The 16,361-nt window shown below is 57.6% G+C and overlaps 1 protein-coding gene across 7 annotated transcripts in view; it reads left to right on the top strand.

The window, feature by feature from the left end:
• The window catches only part of Exoc3l2 (exocyst complex component 3 like 2), a 39,745-nt gene that overhangs the window by 1,582 nt on the left and 21,802 nt on the right, over nt 1-16,361 (top strand). For 4 of the 7 annotated variants that reach the window (XR_015447194.1, XM_087200742.1, XM_021250915.2 and 1 more), the window contains exons 2-11: nt 2,577-3,112; nt 5,357-5,978; nt 7,694-7,805; nt 8,729-8,830; nt 8,928-9,028; nt 9,429-9,539; nt 11,394-11,529; nt 14,223-14,345; nt 14,655-14,810; nt 15,886-16,007. Coding sequence is in view for 6 of the 7 variants with exons in the window: in XM_087200742.1 (XP_087056868.1) it covers nt 2,593-3,112; nt 5,357-5,978; nt 7,694-7,805; nt 8,729-8,830; nt 8,928-9,028; nt 9,429-9,539; nt 11,394-11,529; nt 14,223-14,345; nt 14,655-14,810; nt 15,886-16,007 (2,105 nt within the window). In the remaining variant the exon portion in view is untranslated. The remainder of the gene's footprint in view (nt 1-2,576; nt 3,113-5,356; nt 5,979-7,693; nt 7,806-8,728; nt 8,831-8,927; nt 9,029-9,428; nt 9,540-11,393; nt 11,530-14,222; nt 14,346-14,654; nt 14,811-15,885; nt 16,008-16,361) is intronic. The other 3 variants (XM_087200743.1, XM_021250916.2, XM_013068626.3) reach the window with 1 other exon arrangement.

The following is a 16,361-nucleotide window of genomic DNA, read 5'->3' as shown; positions in this document are numbered from 1 at the left end:
CCACAGGTCCAACAATAGTAGAACGAGTGAGCCTCAGACGCTTTATTTACCCAACTTTATCATAGTCACACAGGGGAATATTATGCAGCCCTTAAATGAACCAGAGACATAGAGATGGACATAGCTAAATCTCACAAGTTCCTAAAGTGAGCAAAAGAGAAAGAAAACAGCAAGGTGCAGGATGCAAACAGTGTGCTACCATTTATGGAGAGTCTGAAGCCGTGTCGGGCAGTCCATCCGCTCTGGACACGAGCGATGGAGGTGGAGGGTGTGGATCTGCCCGGATGGGCAGACAGCGAGGCACACAGGCCAGTTCCCTTGGGAGAAGGCTGCATGCAGTGGGACCTGGGGAGGCGTCAGGGCAATGCAGTACATTTGGAGTCGAGCTAAACAAAACACAAACCAAAAGTAAAGCACATAGTGTGAATTTTTGCATTAGCTACAGCTAGGATTATAAGCCTTGGGGTGTGTATTGTCCTCTATACTTTTTTCTTGCTTGTTTGGAGACAGAGTCTCACTATGTAGCTCAGGATGGACTTGAACTCACTGTATAGCCCAGATTGTCCTCCAGCTTGTGGCGATCCTCCTGTCTCAGCCTCCTTGAGTGCTGAGGTCACAGGCATGCACCACCACAACTGTATGTTTGTTTGTTTGTGGTGTAAAGGGGGTTGAACCCAGGGCCTTTACACTGAGCTACATCACCAGTCCTTTTTATTTCTATTTTGAGATAGAGTCTCGTTAAATTGCCCAGGCTGGGCTTGAACTTCCAATCCTCCTGCCTCAGCTCAAGTCCCACCATGCCCAGCTTAGAGGGTGCTTTTTAAAATCATGAACTAGGTCTGGGGGTGTAGCTCAGAAATAGAGCATTACTGGGCTGGGGATTTAGCTCAGTGGTTTCAACGCCTGCTGCACAAGCGCAAGGACCTGAGTTCGATCCCTGGTACCAAAAAAAAAAAAAAAAAAAGAAAAGAAATAGAGCATTACCGAGCATTCACATAGCTCCTGGTTTGATCCTCAGCACTGAGACAGACAAACAAACAAAGAAACCAAACCAGTCTCCTGTGGCTCCCCAGTGCCCTAAGGAGAAGCCCACGCCCCTGCCACGGGGTTCCAGGCCTGTGTGGCCTTCTCCCTAGTGACCTCTCCCAGGACTCACCGTCCTCCTCCCCACCCAAGGAATGAACTGTCCGCCACCTTCCTTCCTTTGTTTCCTGTTGAGCACCCATCCCAGAGGCCCTGCCCGAGCTTGGAGCTGGGGACACAGTATTGACCAAGACGGATCTGGCCCTGGGCTGCTGGGCTCCTGGGCCAGTGTGGGACACAGACCTGTCCCAGGATAGAGAGGACCCAGCGTGAGCAGGGCTGGGATGGGGGAGCACCCAGGGGGCCCCTAAGCCAGCCTAGCGGTCAGGGAGGGCTTTCTGGAGGAGGGCACACTGGGACTGAATCCTGTGGTCTGAAGAACACCCTTCTGCTTAGGACAGGCAAGCCGGGTGTGGTGCTGCACATCTGTGATCCCAGCACTCTGGGAGCCTGAGGCAGGAGGATCATGAGTTGAAGCCCAGCCTGGGCAATTTAGCGACTTAATGAGACCCCACCTCAAAATCAAAAATAAAAAGGGCTGGGGATGTGGCTCAGTGTGAAGGCCCTGGATTCAATCTCTAGCTGGGGTGGGTTTGGGGCGCAGAAACAGAGGAGGAGCCTGGAGGAGGAGGAGGAGGAGGAGGCAGTGGGATAGAACTGGTGAGCTGTGCAGCTCCCAGACTTCACAGGCTGTGATGAGAGATCAAGGGCACTAGGGAGCCATGGAAGGCTCGGGAGAGAGGGAGGAGCAATATTGAGGTTTTCAGAGGTGGGGGAAGGTGTCAAGACTGGAGGCTGGAAACCAGGGAGGAGTCTGAGGCAGGGACATAGGCAGGGGCTCAGTGTGGTGCAGGGGCCAGGAGAAGAGAGGCAAAAGGACCAAAGCTGGGGGAGAGAAACTTAGAGGTGGGATGCGCAGGGCTCGAGAAGCTGTGAGCCCTGGAGGGCAGGGACCAGGTCTGATCTAGTCACCGTGTGCCCAGTGCCTGAACAGACAGGGTGGGCCACAGACTTGAGTTTTTTGGTTTGTTTTCATTTTGGTAAAATACACATAGCAAAACCACCATTTCAAACAATCTGAAAGTGCGCGGTTCAGTGGCATTTAGCACATTCACAACGGTGCCAACCCACCAGCTCTATGTAATTCCAGAAAGCTTCATCTGAAAAGTGGGGATAATAAACTGAGTGTGACGGTGCACACCTGTAATCCCAGCACGCTGGGAGGCTGAGGCAGGAGAATTGAAAGTTCAAGCCCAGCTTGAGGAACTTCACGATTTATCGAGGCCTTGTCTCAAAACATAAAAAAGGGCTGGAGATGTAGCTCAAGGCAAAGGCCCTGAGTTCAATCCCCAGCACCACTAAAAAGGGGGGTGATAGTAGCCCCCTTGTAGGACTCTGCAGATTTTGGGGGTTACCAAGCGCTCAGGCCAGTGCCCTGGGTACAGGGCCATTGCCACCAAGGCCATCGATGGTCTTTCTTTCTCTTTCCCCAGGTGTCCACCTGTCGAAATGCCCACCCTGAAGAGCCTAGGGGTGACCGACCCTAAGGTGGCCCGGGCGGGGACCCTGCCCGTGAGGTCCTCTCGGAATCCCTTTGAGGAAGCTCCAGGGCTGGAGGAGGAGCCCGGGGAGCTGAGGCCCCTGCCCAATGGAACGTCGTCGTGTCACCGCCGTGCCGCCCTGGAGAAGCTGGTGGGCCTGGGCCCCTTCCGACTGGGCTGGACCCCAGGCCGACGGGCAGGCAGCCCTGGGGACGGGCAGCCCCGCTCTTTCCTGGGCCGAGTGCTGGGCCCGGGCATTCGGAGGAGCTCGGCAGACTTCGGCCTGCTGGCCCGGCTTCAGGGGACCCGGGCCCAAGGGGGCCAGGAGGCCGGGGACACGGCACAGAGGCTCGCCTTCCTGCGGCTGGGGCGGGGGCCCAAGTCCCGGCGCTCGTCCCTGGCAGAGAGGGTGGTGCCCGCGGGCGAGGCCGCTCCTGAGCCCCCACCCAAGGTCCCAGAGCCCCCGAAGATGAAGGAGCCACTGTCAGGTGAGTGAGGGTCCTGACCCAGGCCGGAGGGCTCAGAGCTGGCCCCTCCCCCACCAGGCAGCGCCAGCCTCCCCACTTCCTGTCCACCCTCCACCCGGGACCCTGTCTTCCTTCACTGTAGCTGTGCGTCCAACACCCAGCGAAACCCCAGCCTCACCCAAGCCTCCGAAAACCCTGCTCGGGTCTTGCCCCCTCCACGTCCCCGCCTGCCACACTCTTCCTCCCCAAGGCAAACGTGAGCCCATCCACGCCCAGCTCCCACTTTCAGCCCGCACCCCACCCCAAGTCCCTCTCAATCCTAGCCCCATTCCTGGCCTCCACCTTCAACTTCACCTCTAGGCTAGAGACCGCCCAGCCTGGTACCACCTGCTCGGGTTTCCTAGGCAGCCATGACAAAGGGCCACAAATGGGTGGCTTAGGACAGCAGAAGGTGTTGTCTCATGGCCTCAGCAACCTGAAAGAATCCGTCCCTCACTCCTCCTGCTTCTGCTGGCTTGCCAATCTCTTTCTTTCTTTCTTTCTTTCTTTCTTTCTTTCTTTCTCTCCTTCCTTCCTTTCTTCCTTCTTTCTGGTTTTTTGAGACAGCATCTCACTATGTAGTTCAGGCTGGCCTAGAACGGATGGCACTCTCCTGCCTCAGCCTCCTGAGTGCTGGGATGACCAGAGTGTGCCACCATGCTTGGCTCACCAGCCAGCTTGGACACTCCTTGGCTCATCGATGAATCACTGATCTTTCATCTTTCCACGGCATTGTCCTAGTGTCTCTTCCTATCTGTGTGTGTCTGTCTCTGTGCCTCAATTTCCCCTTTTGATAAGGACGCCCGACTTACTAGATTAGGGCCTATGAGCCTACGACCTCTGTAAAGGCCCTATTTCCTACGAAGGTCACATTCTAAATATAGACTTCACGTATCTTTTTTGGGGGGACAGAGTCTAGCCCGCACCACCACCCCATCTCCACCCTTAACGCCATTCCGACCCCCGAACCTCGGGGTCCCCCCTTTCTGTCCCCACACCGTAGTAAGCAGGCCCGCGGTCTGTCTCTGTCCCGGGACACCGCGCCCCCTCCGCCATCTTTAGCTCATCTCTATGCCCGGCAGCCCCCTCTCATCTCCAATGCTGTCCTCCTCTTCGGCCTCACTCCTCACCCCCACCCAGGCGGACTCAGCACCCACCTTCTCCATGGCCCCTCCTGCTCCGACCCGAGGTCCTTCCCCAGCCTCCATCTCCACTGCGCCCCCAACTCGGCCTCTCTTCCTCTGCAGTCCACGCACCTCCACCCCCGTGGAAACCCTAACCCCATCCGCTCTCCCGTCCCAACTCCCAGAAGTCATCTTCAAGCTCCTGCCAATCTCAGCTCCTTCCTCCACTGTCGTGTAAACTCCTCTCCACCGAGGGTGCCACCCCACTGGGACCCCAACCCCAAAGCCCTCCTCAGTTCCCTTCTCCTCACCCAGCCCACCCCACCCCACCTCGCACCCACTGTCCCCGAAGCTCTAGGACCCCTCTGTCCTCTGATGCCCTCCACATCCTGGCCAGAGGCTATTTCAGCCCCTGCGCCCCCGGGGGACTGGGAGGGCACTTCGGGGAGGTGAGGAGGGGGTGACTGGAACCCCCGCCTTCTGGAAACGGATGGGCAGAAATAGCGCTGGCCAGGAAACAGTCTCTCTGCCAGGGAGGAAGCGGGGGGAGGTGTGAGGGTAACTCTGGGCCGCAGGACCCTCCTGCCTTGCTCTGGCCTCCCAAGCCCGAGTACCCCTTTCCGGGTCAGCCTGACCTCCCAGGGTGCCAGCTCCCTGCTGCCGCCTTCCCATCCCCAAGATCACATCTCTGGTCCCCTGCCCCTGCCCCTCGGCCCATCCCTGCCCTCGCCTGGCGCCGACCTCCTGCCTCACCCTCAGCCTCCACCGCCCCTCCCAGGCCGGCTCCCTGAACCCCCTCCTGAACCCTAACCCTTGGTCCCCAGCCCGGGCCGCATACCCTGCCTGCTCCCTGTCACCTCCTTGCCTGCTGCCCTCCCGGCCTCCACAGGTTCCTTCCCCAGCTCCCAAGCTCCTGTCCCCTCTCTTCCCCTCTCCTGGCACCCGACCCTCCTCATTCCTGGTCCCCTCCTGGACTCCTCCCTCCTCCTGCGCTCCCCCGCCCCGCTATGACCCCAACCGTGACCCCATCCGTGACCCTTCCACCCTGACCCCCCACTCCTCCTCTCGGGCTCCCCGCGCTGACTCCCGCCTCGCCCTGCAGTGCTGGAGATCCTGAGCCTGATCCAGCAGCGCGAGCTGGCGCGCGCCGACGAGCACATCCTGGAGCTGGAGGCCGAGGAGCTGGCGTCGTCTGGCGGCGGCGCCCCGGGGCCCCCCCAGGCCGAGGGCCGCCGGGCGCGTGACGTGGCGCTGCTGTACGAGGCACTGCAGCGCGAGCTGTGGGCGCTGGTGCGCGAGACGCTGGCAGGGCCCGGGCTGGGCGCGGGCGTAGGCGCGGGCGCCGTGGCGCAGCTGGGGCAGGTGCTGGTTCAGGAGGAGGCGGCCGACGGGCGCCGGGGCCCCGGGGCTGCCCGCAGGCTGCGCGCGCGCTGGGCCGAGGCGGTGGCCCGCGCGGCGCGCGAGCGCCTGGAAGCGGCGGCTCCCGGCGCGCCTGGGGGCCTGGCAGGGCAGCTGGAGGCGCTACGCGCGCGGCTGCTGGAGGACATGGCCGTGGTGCGCGGCCGTCTGACCCCTGCCTATCCCGCCGGTCTGGGCGCCTTCGGCGTCTACCTGCGCGGCTACCACGGCGCGCTGGCCGAGTGGCTGGGGGCCTCCGCCCGCCGCAGGCTGCCGCTGGCCGACCGCTACGCGCTGCTGCACTGGCACAACCAGGTGTACCCCAGGTGAGCTGGGACTGGAGCTGCCAGGTCGTTGAGCCCCCAGTCCCACCCTCAGGCTGGCTGGTGCAGGCCCCAGGGACCTTAGAACAGCTGGCCCTTGCCAGACCCCTGAATCCATTGACCTTAGGGTCACAAGCGCACAGGGGGTGGTCACAGCGGTGGCCACTCCCACCTTGCCAAACTGACCCCCTGGTATGAGAACCTCCGGAGTACACCAGGCCCAGAGCCTCTGCCCTACGGCACCTGCACTTCCGGGCTCTGAGCAGAGCCCACCCTCCACTTCCTAGGGCACCACGGATCCCCAGGCCTAGAACCTGGGCGTTAGCAGGTTCCACTTCTAGAATTGCAGGCACCTTGACCCTTCCAATCTTCCAGCCTTAGCACCACTTGCCCTTCCGGCCCTGGAACCCACTGGCCTCACTGATTCTTCCAGTTCTAAAATCTCAGTACCGCTGACCAGGGTAGTCCTGACAACTGTGTGTGTGGACCCATCCTGTCAAGACCTCGGGTCTCACATAACTAGGGTCTTCACCTCCACCTCCCGTCCTAGAGTGGCCTGTGCCCATGCTAGGACCTGTGCCCTGCTGACCCTCAGCCTTGGTGCTGTTGAGCCTTAGAATTCCAGAGTCCTTACCCTGCCCTGTCTCTAGATCCTAGGGCCTCAGTGCTGTTAATGCTTTCAATCTTAAAACTGTGGCTTTATTTTATTTTTATTTTTTATTTTTTGGTACCGGGGATTGAACTCAGGTCCTTGAGCTTTCAGGGCAGGCGGCAGAACCACTGAGCTAAATTCTGGGCCCTTTAAAACTGTGGCTTTATGATTCTTTCAACTCTAGAGCCTTAATGTCAGCGAGCCTTCAAATCCCACCCCGCAGCTTCCTCCCCTCTTTAGGTCCTAGCCCTTGATCTTGCTGGCCCTGCTAGTTTAAGAACTGCTGGACTGTGGACCCTTGGATGCTATAAGAGCAGCATCCAGAACCTCAGGTTCCTTGACCTCTCGGGGTTGGAATCTATGGCGCCTTTGAGCCCTAAAATATATCCTGTGGTGACTGGAGGAGGGGATATGGCGATTAGCTCCTCTCAGGTCACAGGCCCATTCCAGGGACAAGGGGCTGAGCCATAACCAAACCACACCTTGGTGGGTGAAGGGATGAGTGGTTCCTGCACCAAAGTCAGGATGCTGTTGCCAGGAAGACGCCAGCCCCGTAGAGCCATTCATGCACGCATATCATCGAGGCTGTCAGCCCATCCGGGAGAGGAGGGGGCAGGCCAGGGAGTTTGGACAGCTTCCTGGAGCTATGAGACACAGGTTGGGTCCCATTCATAAGGAGACGATGTTTCTGATGGACCAGATACCGGGAACAAAGCCTGGAGTGAGGGTGGACTGGGGCGGCACAGGGGTGCCCAGCCCAGGCATGCAGGGGGCAGAGGAGGGCCCCAAGGCAGAGGAGCAGAGGCAGAAGGGAGTGTCTATGTGGGGAAGCTGATCCCAGCAAGGCCCCGCTTGACCCCAAAGTCTTGCCCGAACACCATCCATCAGGTGACTTGGCTGGAAACTGGGGAGCAACCATTCCAAAGATTTCCTCCCAGATGAGCAAAGCTGGCCCTGAGGAAGGGAGTGCCCAGGGTGACAAACAGTGGGTGTGAGGGAAGGAGGATGCGTCCCATCCCCCAGGCCCCTGCTCACAGACCTCTCTGTCTTTTACCCCCACCCCCAGGGAGGTCCTAGGGCTGGTGGACATGGTGGCTCTGGAGAATGGGGAGCTGGGTCCCCTCCTGTCCCCCGGCACCCTGCGAGGTCTGGAGGATGAATGTGTCACAGATGTCAAGGTACTTGGGACTTAATATTGATGACTTGGGACTTGGAGGTGCTCTGTGTGTATGGGGGCTCACAGCAGACTTAGGGGGGCCTCTCTCCTCTTCACTATTTTCATGTCTCTTTCCCTGTGTGAGCTTCTGAGTTCTGTCCCAAGGCCAAAGCCATATCACCCCAGACTGATCACTTCTGTATCCCACATTGCACCCTGAGCATTTGCCCTTGGGGAGTAGGGGCACTTGGTCAAGGTCCCATATGCCAGGAGCCTTCAAGCCTCAGAGCAAGAGGAACTTGTCACAGACCTGCAGCTCAGGAGCCCAAGCACGCCCAGCACCAGCATCAAACCAGCTGTGTGCTCCTGTGAGGCTGAGAGTAAATGTGGTTAACAGCAGGCTGGGCACAGGTGCCCCTGAGCAGAATGGCGTGCTCCCCATGCCCAGCTTGGCTACAGTGCCATTTCGTAGCTGAGGGCCAGGCTTGCTGCAGCCACAGGAATTGGATCCTTGCAGCTCCAGAACCTGGAGAATCAAACATGTCTAGCTCAACTCACTTGCTGAACTGAAGGCCACTCATTGGGTCAGAGAATCAGAAACCTTTGCAATTCTTTAATCCCAGACTCTGACAATCTTGAACTAATCGCTCAGCAGAACCTAGGAGCAGAGTCTTAGCACCATCCAACAATGAAGCACAGACCCTTCAACTCGGTGGCTATTAGGCGGAGGAAGCTTCAAGCCCTAGACTCGGAATGGAAGGGCTGGGCAAGCTTGGGGGTTCGATCTCTCTCAGTAGCACCACCTTGCTTGTCATATTGGGCAGAATCCAGATCGCTTGGGGCTATGGAGGGAGGGGATCCTGGCAGGAGAAAGAGAGAAAGACCCCATGCAGGAGAAAGACCCCATGCAGGCCTGATGCCCATCTGCCTCCCGGCCCCCTCCAGGCTCAGACCCGGGCAGCCCTGCTTCGGGTGCTGCAGGAGGACGAGGAACACTGGGGGGACCTGGAGGACCGGCCTGGCAGCCTGGCCCAGGATGTGTGTGAGGTAGGAGGTGGAAGGAGGAAGGGGGACCTGCTGGACGTGGCGGGGCGGGACGGGAGAGCTGGACCTACCTCACCTCCTGTCCCGTTGACCCATGCAGCTGCTGGAAGACCACACGGAGCGAGCACCCCGCATCAGCCAGGAGTTAGGGGAGCGCATGGCACATTGCTGCCTGGGGGGGCTGGCGGAGTTCCTGCAGAGGTAGGGGGTGGGGCGGGGGGCCAGCCTGGGATTTGGGCATCAGAAGCTGGTGTCTGCCAGAGAGGGGAGTGGGCATCAGGTGAGGGTGACCAGGAGTCGGGCGTGAGGGTGACCAGGAGTCAGGCGTGAGGGTTCTGTATGGGGCTCACGTGCTGAGAGTCTGATCCCAGCCTGGGCAGTTTAGCAGCTTCCCAAGACCATCTCAAAATGAAAATGAAAAAGAAAAACAATTTAAAAAGGGCTAGGGATGGAGTTCAGTGCCAAAGGCCTTGGGTTCAACCTCCAGCACCAAAAACAAAAAAAAAAAAAAAAGAAAAGAAAAAAAATGGCCGAGGTGCAGTGGGAGGGATCAGGACCCCAGGCTGTGTGGGCCCTGCCACCTGCCTGGCTCCTCCCCCAGCTTCCAGCAGCGTGTAGAGCGATTCCACGAGAACCTGGGAATCCGAGAGCTGCCGCCTGACACCTACATCAGCAGGACCATTGCTCTGGTCAATTGCGGCCCCCCCCTGAGGTGAGAGGACCCCCATGTGACCCCCATGTATGGGGGCAGTTCCCGGTGGCAGCTGAATTGGGGCGTGGTTCCCTGGGTCCGGATCCCAGAAGTGACCGTGGGAAAGTGTACACCACAGGTGGGCCCAGGGCGACCTTAGGAGCATGAAATCTGGGAGTCCTAGAGACAACTGTAGCACTGTGGAGGATTCGAATCAGAATCAGAATGCTGAGGCATGACAATTGTAGAAGCCACTGGGCATGGTGGCGTACGCCCATAATCGCAGCAGACAGGAGGCCGAGGTAGGAGGATCACCATGAGTTCAAGGCCAGCCTGGACTATATAGCAAGACCCTGTCTCAAAAAAAAAAGGAAGAATTGTAAAAACCTGGAAGCCGGACTCAATGATTCTAAGAATTATTATTTTGCCTTTTTGTTGACTTATTTTTAATTTCATTTAAAAAATTTATTTTGGTTTTTTTGAGATGAGTATACCTTAATTTATCTTTAGATGAGTTCTCATACCTAATGCAATGAAATGCTGAGTAAGAAGCTGTGATACTGTGTCATTTAGGGAATAATGACAAGAAAAAAATCCATGCATGTTCAATACAGAAGCATTTTTTTTCTGAATGTTTTCCATCTGTGGTTGGCCAAACCACAGAGGGAGTGCTGTGGACTTGGAGGGGCTGACTGCATGCAGCAGAGCATTGTACCCACCTCTTCCCTGTCCCCTTAGCAGCCAGGACAACTTCCGTTGTACGCAGAGTCCCTGAATTCAGGGCTGGGCAGGGGCTCAGTGGCTGTGTACTTGCCTACCATGTGTGAAGCCCTGGGTTCAGTTGCCAGCACTGAGAAAATAATCCTTATTTTTAAAAAAATATTGAAATGGTCCATAATCCACTGTCCAGCAGTCTGGTCATTTGTTTAATCATCCCTGATGGATGGACATTGGTTTCACATGTCCAGGACATGTTACCTCCTGTTAGTGTCTGGCTAGGCCCGAGGGCTGCTTCCGTAGGCATAGGTGAGGGGATGCAGACCCAGGGAACACAGTCTGCCCTGATGGTGAGGAGCTACCAGCCTAAGTTAGGAACCACAGACAGAATGGAGGCCTCTTCACTGTCGCCCATAGAGCACCAAGAGAGGGCAGGCATACACCTGTAATTCCAGCACTCTGGGAGGCTAAGGCAGGAGGATTGAAATTCTAGCCCAGACTGGGCAATTTAGCGAAATTCTGGCTAAAAGTAAAAAAATTAAAAGGGCCGGGGATGTAGCTCAGTGCAAAAGCTCTGGGCTCCATTCCCAGTACAGAGGCCCCAAGAGACCTCTCTTCCCCCCAAATACCCTAGATTCCCTCAGGCATCTCCACACCTCCTGACATTCCCCTATCCTCCCAGATACCCCTCACCCTCTCAGCCCCCGGATGTCCAGCACCTCGAAGTCCTCCAGCCTCTAAACATCCCCAGTCCCCAACATCCTTAAATCCCCCAGAAACCCCCATTCCCTAAACATTCCACATCCTCCCTGACACCCCAAAACCCAGACAGCTCCCCATCTCCCAGGCATCCTCGGACACTGTTTTGTTTTGAAACAGGGTCTTGCTGTGTAGTTTAGGTTGGTCTTGAACTGGTGGGGATCCTCCTGCCTCAGCCTCCTGAGCCCTGGGATTATAGGTGTGAAGCACCACGCCTGGGTTCCCGTGATGTTTTCCAGCCTCTCGATCTTCCCTGAGCCCCTGACCTTCCTCAGTTTCTCATCTGACCAATCATTTCCTTCACCCCACAAACAGTGTCCACGCAAGGGGGGACTGGTCCAGGCAGTGGGGCTGAGATATTGGGGCTCCCTGACTTTTCACTCTGCTTGATCTCCACAGAGCTCTGGCTGAGCGCCTGGCCAGGGTGGGACCCCCTGAAAGTGAGCCAGCCCGGGAAGCCTCGGCCAGCGCTCTGGACCGCGTGACCCGGCTCTGCCATCGAGTCCTGGCCGACCTGCTATTCCAGGAGCTGCAGGTGTGCAAGTGGCTGGGGCAGGGCTGTGCCAAGACTGCAGGGCGCACCCCACCCTGCAGTCCCTCAGCCTAGGACTTGGTGTTTGGGCAAGGGTGATGGGGGGGGTGCGGAAGGAAGCAGGAAGTGGCCAAGGGGAGGACAGAGAGCCACCAGCAGGAAGGAGCTGGAGTGGAGCCCTCCTCACTGAGGCCCTGAAAATCTATGTCCAGGATCCCCTTTTCCTGCTCCGAATCCTCAAACAAAAGCCACAGTCCCTGTCCTGGCTTTTGTGCCCCTGCACACCTGCCCCTTTCCCTCTGGCCAGAGCAGCCCCTAGGCCTTTTCGCTTCCAATCCTCCTGCCCTGAATGCTCTCCCACCGCCAAATGCCCCACTTGTCCCTGTCTCACATCTTGACTGAAATGTCACCTTCCCAATGAGACCTTTCCTGATCATCCCAGTTCCCATAGAATCACCTGTAGTCCCAGCCACCCAGGAGGCTGAGGCAGGAGGATCGCTTGAGGCCTGTTCAGGGTCAGCTTGGGCAACGTAGTGAGAACCTGTCTCTAAAAAAGAAGCCTGAGCCCTCTTCTGACTTTCTGCTCTATTTGTCTTCCGTGCACTTGCTGTCACCTGCCATCTACATCCTCGTGTATCTGTTGTGGCACTGTGATGGAGCCCAAGGCCTGGTACCTGCTAGGCAAGCAGTTTTTGGTATTAGTTTTAAATCTGTGTCCTCCCCTTGGAATGTTCCAGTGCAGGGATTGGTTGGAAGTTTTCTAAAATAACTTTTCATTATGGAAAACTTCAGACGTACATAACCCCAAGCAGGCAGAATGACAGAATGACCCCATGCACTCATGGTTCAGTTCAGCAAAAGTCACCTCTAGCTGATCTTGTCTCACCCCCGCTCCCAATTATTTGCCTCTTGTGTGGGACCCGAGATCTCTGGTCACAAGGACCCTGGGTGCCACTACACCACTCCCTCAACCTTCCCCCATGGAATTCTGTCATTTCCTCTATCAGCCTGTATCTCCAAAAGACAAGAAACCTTTTTTAAACAAATATAACCAACTACATCATTTTTGGGGGGTATAGCACAATCCAGTCCAGGCCAGCCTCAAATTCATTACATAGCCCAAGTGGGCATCAAACTTGTAATCCTCCTGCCTCACCCTTCCTAAAGGCTGGATCGAAGGCATTTATCAATGACATTTTATGCCTAACAAATGGAACCATGGTTCCTTGATGGCGTCAGGCACAGATGCCACAGTGACAGCAAACTCCGTGTCCTCAGTGCTGGGCAATAAGCAGGGGACATCTCACTTAATTCTCGTAGCACTCCTGGAAGATGGGTTTAGCAGGGGCTCTGTTCAGCCAAGAGGGGGATTGGGTGAGGCGAGCTGCCAACAGGGCAGGCCTGGCTGAGTTTAGGATCCTAATCTATAAACCACTCTGTTTTCAGAAAGAGAGAGAATAAGGTGGGTCAGGTAGAAAGGAAAGGAGAAAGATTGAGGGACAGCGGGGACGGAAAGAGGGGAACATCAGCGACAGAGACAGGAGAGAGACGGCCTCGCTGGAAGAGCTAGCTGAGGGGGTGGGTGCGGGTTTGAGGGGCTTGTGTGCATGCGCAGGCCGGTGTCGGGCGTCAGACACAGAGGGGCCTGGAGCTGAGAGAGGCTTTTCTGCAGATTACTTCGTGCCCAGCTTTTCCTTCCTTCCTTCCTTCCTTCCTTCCTTCCTTCCTTCCTTCCTTCCTTCCTTCTTTCTTTCTTTCTCTCTCTCTCTCTCTCTCTCTCTCTCTCTCTCTCTCTCTCTCTCTCTCTCTCTCTCAACAAAAGCCTCATATTTGGAAGTTCTGAAAACTCACTGCTGTGAGGACAAGAGTGGGAAAGGGGTCCTGGGGCCGCGTGGAATGCAGCCGCATCGCCTGTGTCGTCTGCTCCCTCCCCACCGTGCCCGCCAGGCTCTGTCCAGCTCTTCTGAGGCCCGTGCTCCCCGGGCAGCTGCCACCTCCTGTGAATCCTAAGCCTCTCGCTCTCCCTCCCCTCCGTGTTCCTCCAGCCTCCTCCCTAATTCCCGCCTCCTCCCAAACCTCTCCCTCCTGCTCAGAACCCGCCTGGCTCCCCAGGCCCCGAGAAAGCGAGCCCCCAGCAGGCCCCACGCCCTCCTGCCCTGGGCCTCTCAGCAGCCTCCTGCTCCCCGTCTGGACCCCCTAACATGGACTTGAAAAGGCTCAAGCTTGGTTAATGCTCTGCTGTCTCCGTCTTAAAGTTTTTAGTAATTTCTGAACTTGGTTCCCATGTGTTCATTTTGCGCTGGGCTGGAAGAATTATGCAGATGGTCTTGCCTGCCTCCGTGACCCCTTTCCTGGTACGCAGACCCAAGTGCCCATCTGAAATCGGAGCCTTCCTCTCTCCCCGGTCACTCGGCTAGCAGTGACCGCCACTGGGGTTTCGGCTTTGTGTCCCCTCCTCTGGGAAGCCCTCTTGGGCTTTATGCAGAGCTCTCCTGCTCCCCCAGCTCTGGGCCCCACCTGTCTCTCCCTCTGCACCAGCCGAGTTCCTGGCAGGGCAGGGTAGGTGCTGGGTCCTCCCACTGCTGTCCGTGAGCACGCCCATCCCTGACTCGACCGAAGCAGGTCTTGGAAACTCTCCTCCTGAGAGAAGAGCGAAGAGAGGAGGCTGTGACCGCTCCACACTCTTGTCTCCCCAGCCGCACTTCAACAAGCTCATGCGCCGGAAGTGGCTGAGCAGCCCGGAGGCCCTGGATGGGATCGTGGGCACGCTGGGCGCGCAGGCCCTGGCGCTGCGCAGGATGCAGGACGAACCCTACCAGGTGCGGGGGGTGCGCGCTGGGGCCCGAGACCCGCAAGCTGCGTTGGATCTGTGGGGAGGGGAGGCGCCCCCCTGAGAAATGAGAGGCAGGGCCCGGGTGGGGTGCGTAGGGGAGCTAGAACGCAGCATCCTTCGGGGCCGGAAGGGGGAGTCCGCGGGCAGATTCAGGGCAGATCGTGGGAGACACGGTCACCGAGGCGCCCTCAGGCTTGAAGGTTGGGGCTGGGGAGCTCAGGACAGGTCTCCCGCGGCCTGGCAGGGTGAGGCGAGTACGGGGGCGCTCACCTCCTTGCCCCCGCCGGGTCCCCAGGCGCTGGTGGCCGAGCTGCACCGGCGCGCGCTGGTGGAGTACGTGAGGCCGCTGCTTCGCGGGCGTCTGCGCTGCCGCTCGGCCCGGACCCGCAGCCGCGTGGCCGGGAGGCTCCGCGAGGACGCGGCTCAGCTGCAGCGGCTGTTCCGGCGTCTGGTGAGTGCGGCCTGGCCCAAGGCCTTTGCGGGACAGCAGCCCAGGACCCTCCGATCCACTCTTGGTGTAGTAAATCCTGCTTTCTCTAGGAGAGCACCTGCCGGGTGCTTTATTCAGTCCCCAACAATATCTCCTTCCGGGCTGAGAGATTCCATCACTTAATTCCTGTTACAGCAGGTACTCTGCAGAGCTGCCACCCACAAACGTTAGCAATATATTATTATCATGAGCACAATCCAAGCTAAGGGCAGCCGGTGTGGTGGCACGCGCCTGTAATCTCAGCACCCTGGGAGGCTGAGGCAGGAGGATCACAACTTCAAGCCCAGGCTGGAGGCATAGCTCAGTGCAGAGATCTGGGTTTAATCACAAGGACCCCCCCCCAAAAGCTAAAAATCAGTCAGGATCCTAATCCAAGAATTTGAAACCAACAAGTCTTCTTTCTACTGAGTTGCCAGCAGGGCTGGAAGGGCCTCACTCTACCGCTATTCCACGTTCTCCCCTGGAGTCCTTGGACTGGTTTTTGTTTTGGAAACTTTCTGAGACAATGGTGGACTTGCATGCAGTTCTGAGACAGGGTGCACAGTGCATAGGCTTTATGCAGTTCTCCCAGAATGCCAACACATTTTGTAATCTTGGAACAGGTTTTCAGCTTGGATCACCCAGCCCCAGATTATCTGCAGAAACAGGACTGTATTACTGACTTTTCTTTAAATATCTAAACATTCTACATAACCTCTGGCCACAGTGTCTTCTGACCTTTTTTTTATTTGTTTGTTTGTACTAGGGATTTGATCCAGGGCCTTCACACTCAGCTATATTCCCAGCTGAGTGTGAAATTTTATTTTTATTGAAATAATCAAGGTCTTGCTAAATCACTAAACTGCCCAGGCTGGGCTGGAACTTGGAATCCTCCTACCTCAGCCTCCCAGAGTGCTAGGATTACTGTACATCCCCTGCTGACCCTTTTTATAGATGGAAAAAACAGGCCAGCGGAGCTAGAGGGGCAGAGGCCACCTCTTGGAGAAGGGTTTTTGGGGAGGAGTGAGCACAGAGTGAGCCCTGCTGCCTTCCGCAGGAGTCCCAGGCCTCGTGGCTGGACGCTGTGGTGCCACACCTGGCCGAGGTGCTGCAGCTGGAGGACACGCCCAGCATCCAGGTGGAGGTGGCAGTGCTGGTGCGAGACTACCCCGACATCAGGTGAGAGACAGCCCGCTGCCCTCTGCCCAGCCAGGTCTCCACAGCCCTGGCATCCATCCCATTTCCTGCCTCTTGGGCCAGGGCGGGAGGCGGCGAGCGTGTCTGACGGCCGTTTCCTGCTGGAACCAGGGCATTATTAATACGATTTCCCTCCTTCTCCTGCCGCCGTCGCCACCACTGCTGCCGCCACCACCACCAGGGCTCACAAACAAACAGGCGATCACAGGAAGCCCGGGGCAGGGGGGCACAGGCTGCCCGGCAGGAAGGGGCGGCCCGGCAGGGAACCTGGGGAATGGGGACACGCTGGGCACTGCGTGTGTGCACACTGGGATGGCCTCGGGAGCCATCCAGATC

This window comes from Heterocephalus glaber, unplaced genomic scaffold (assembly GCF_053883595.1).
Source record: "Heterocephalus glaber isolate CG9 unplaced genomic scaffold, H.glaber_assembly_v1.0 deba00001744, whole genome shotgun sequence".
Classification (NCBI taxonomy): Eukaryota; Metazoa; Chordata; class Mammalia; order Rodentia; family Bathyergidae; genus Heterocephalus; species Heterocephalus glaber.
The sequence above is the reverse complement of the archived record's forward strand: the minus strand, read 5'-3'. Positions and strand labels throughout refer to the sequence as shown.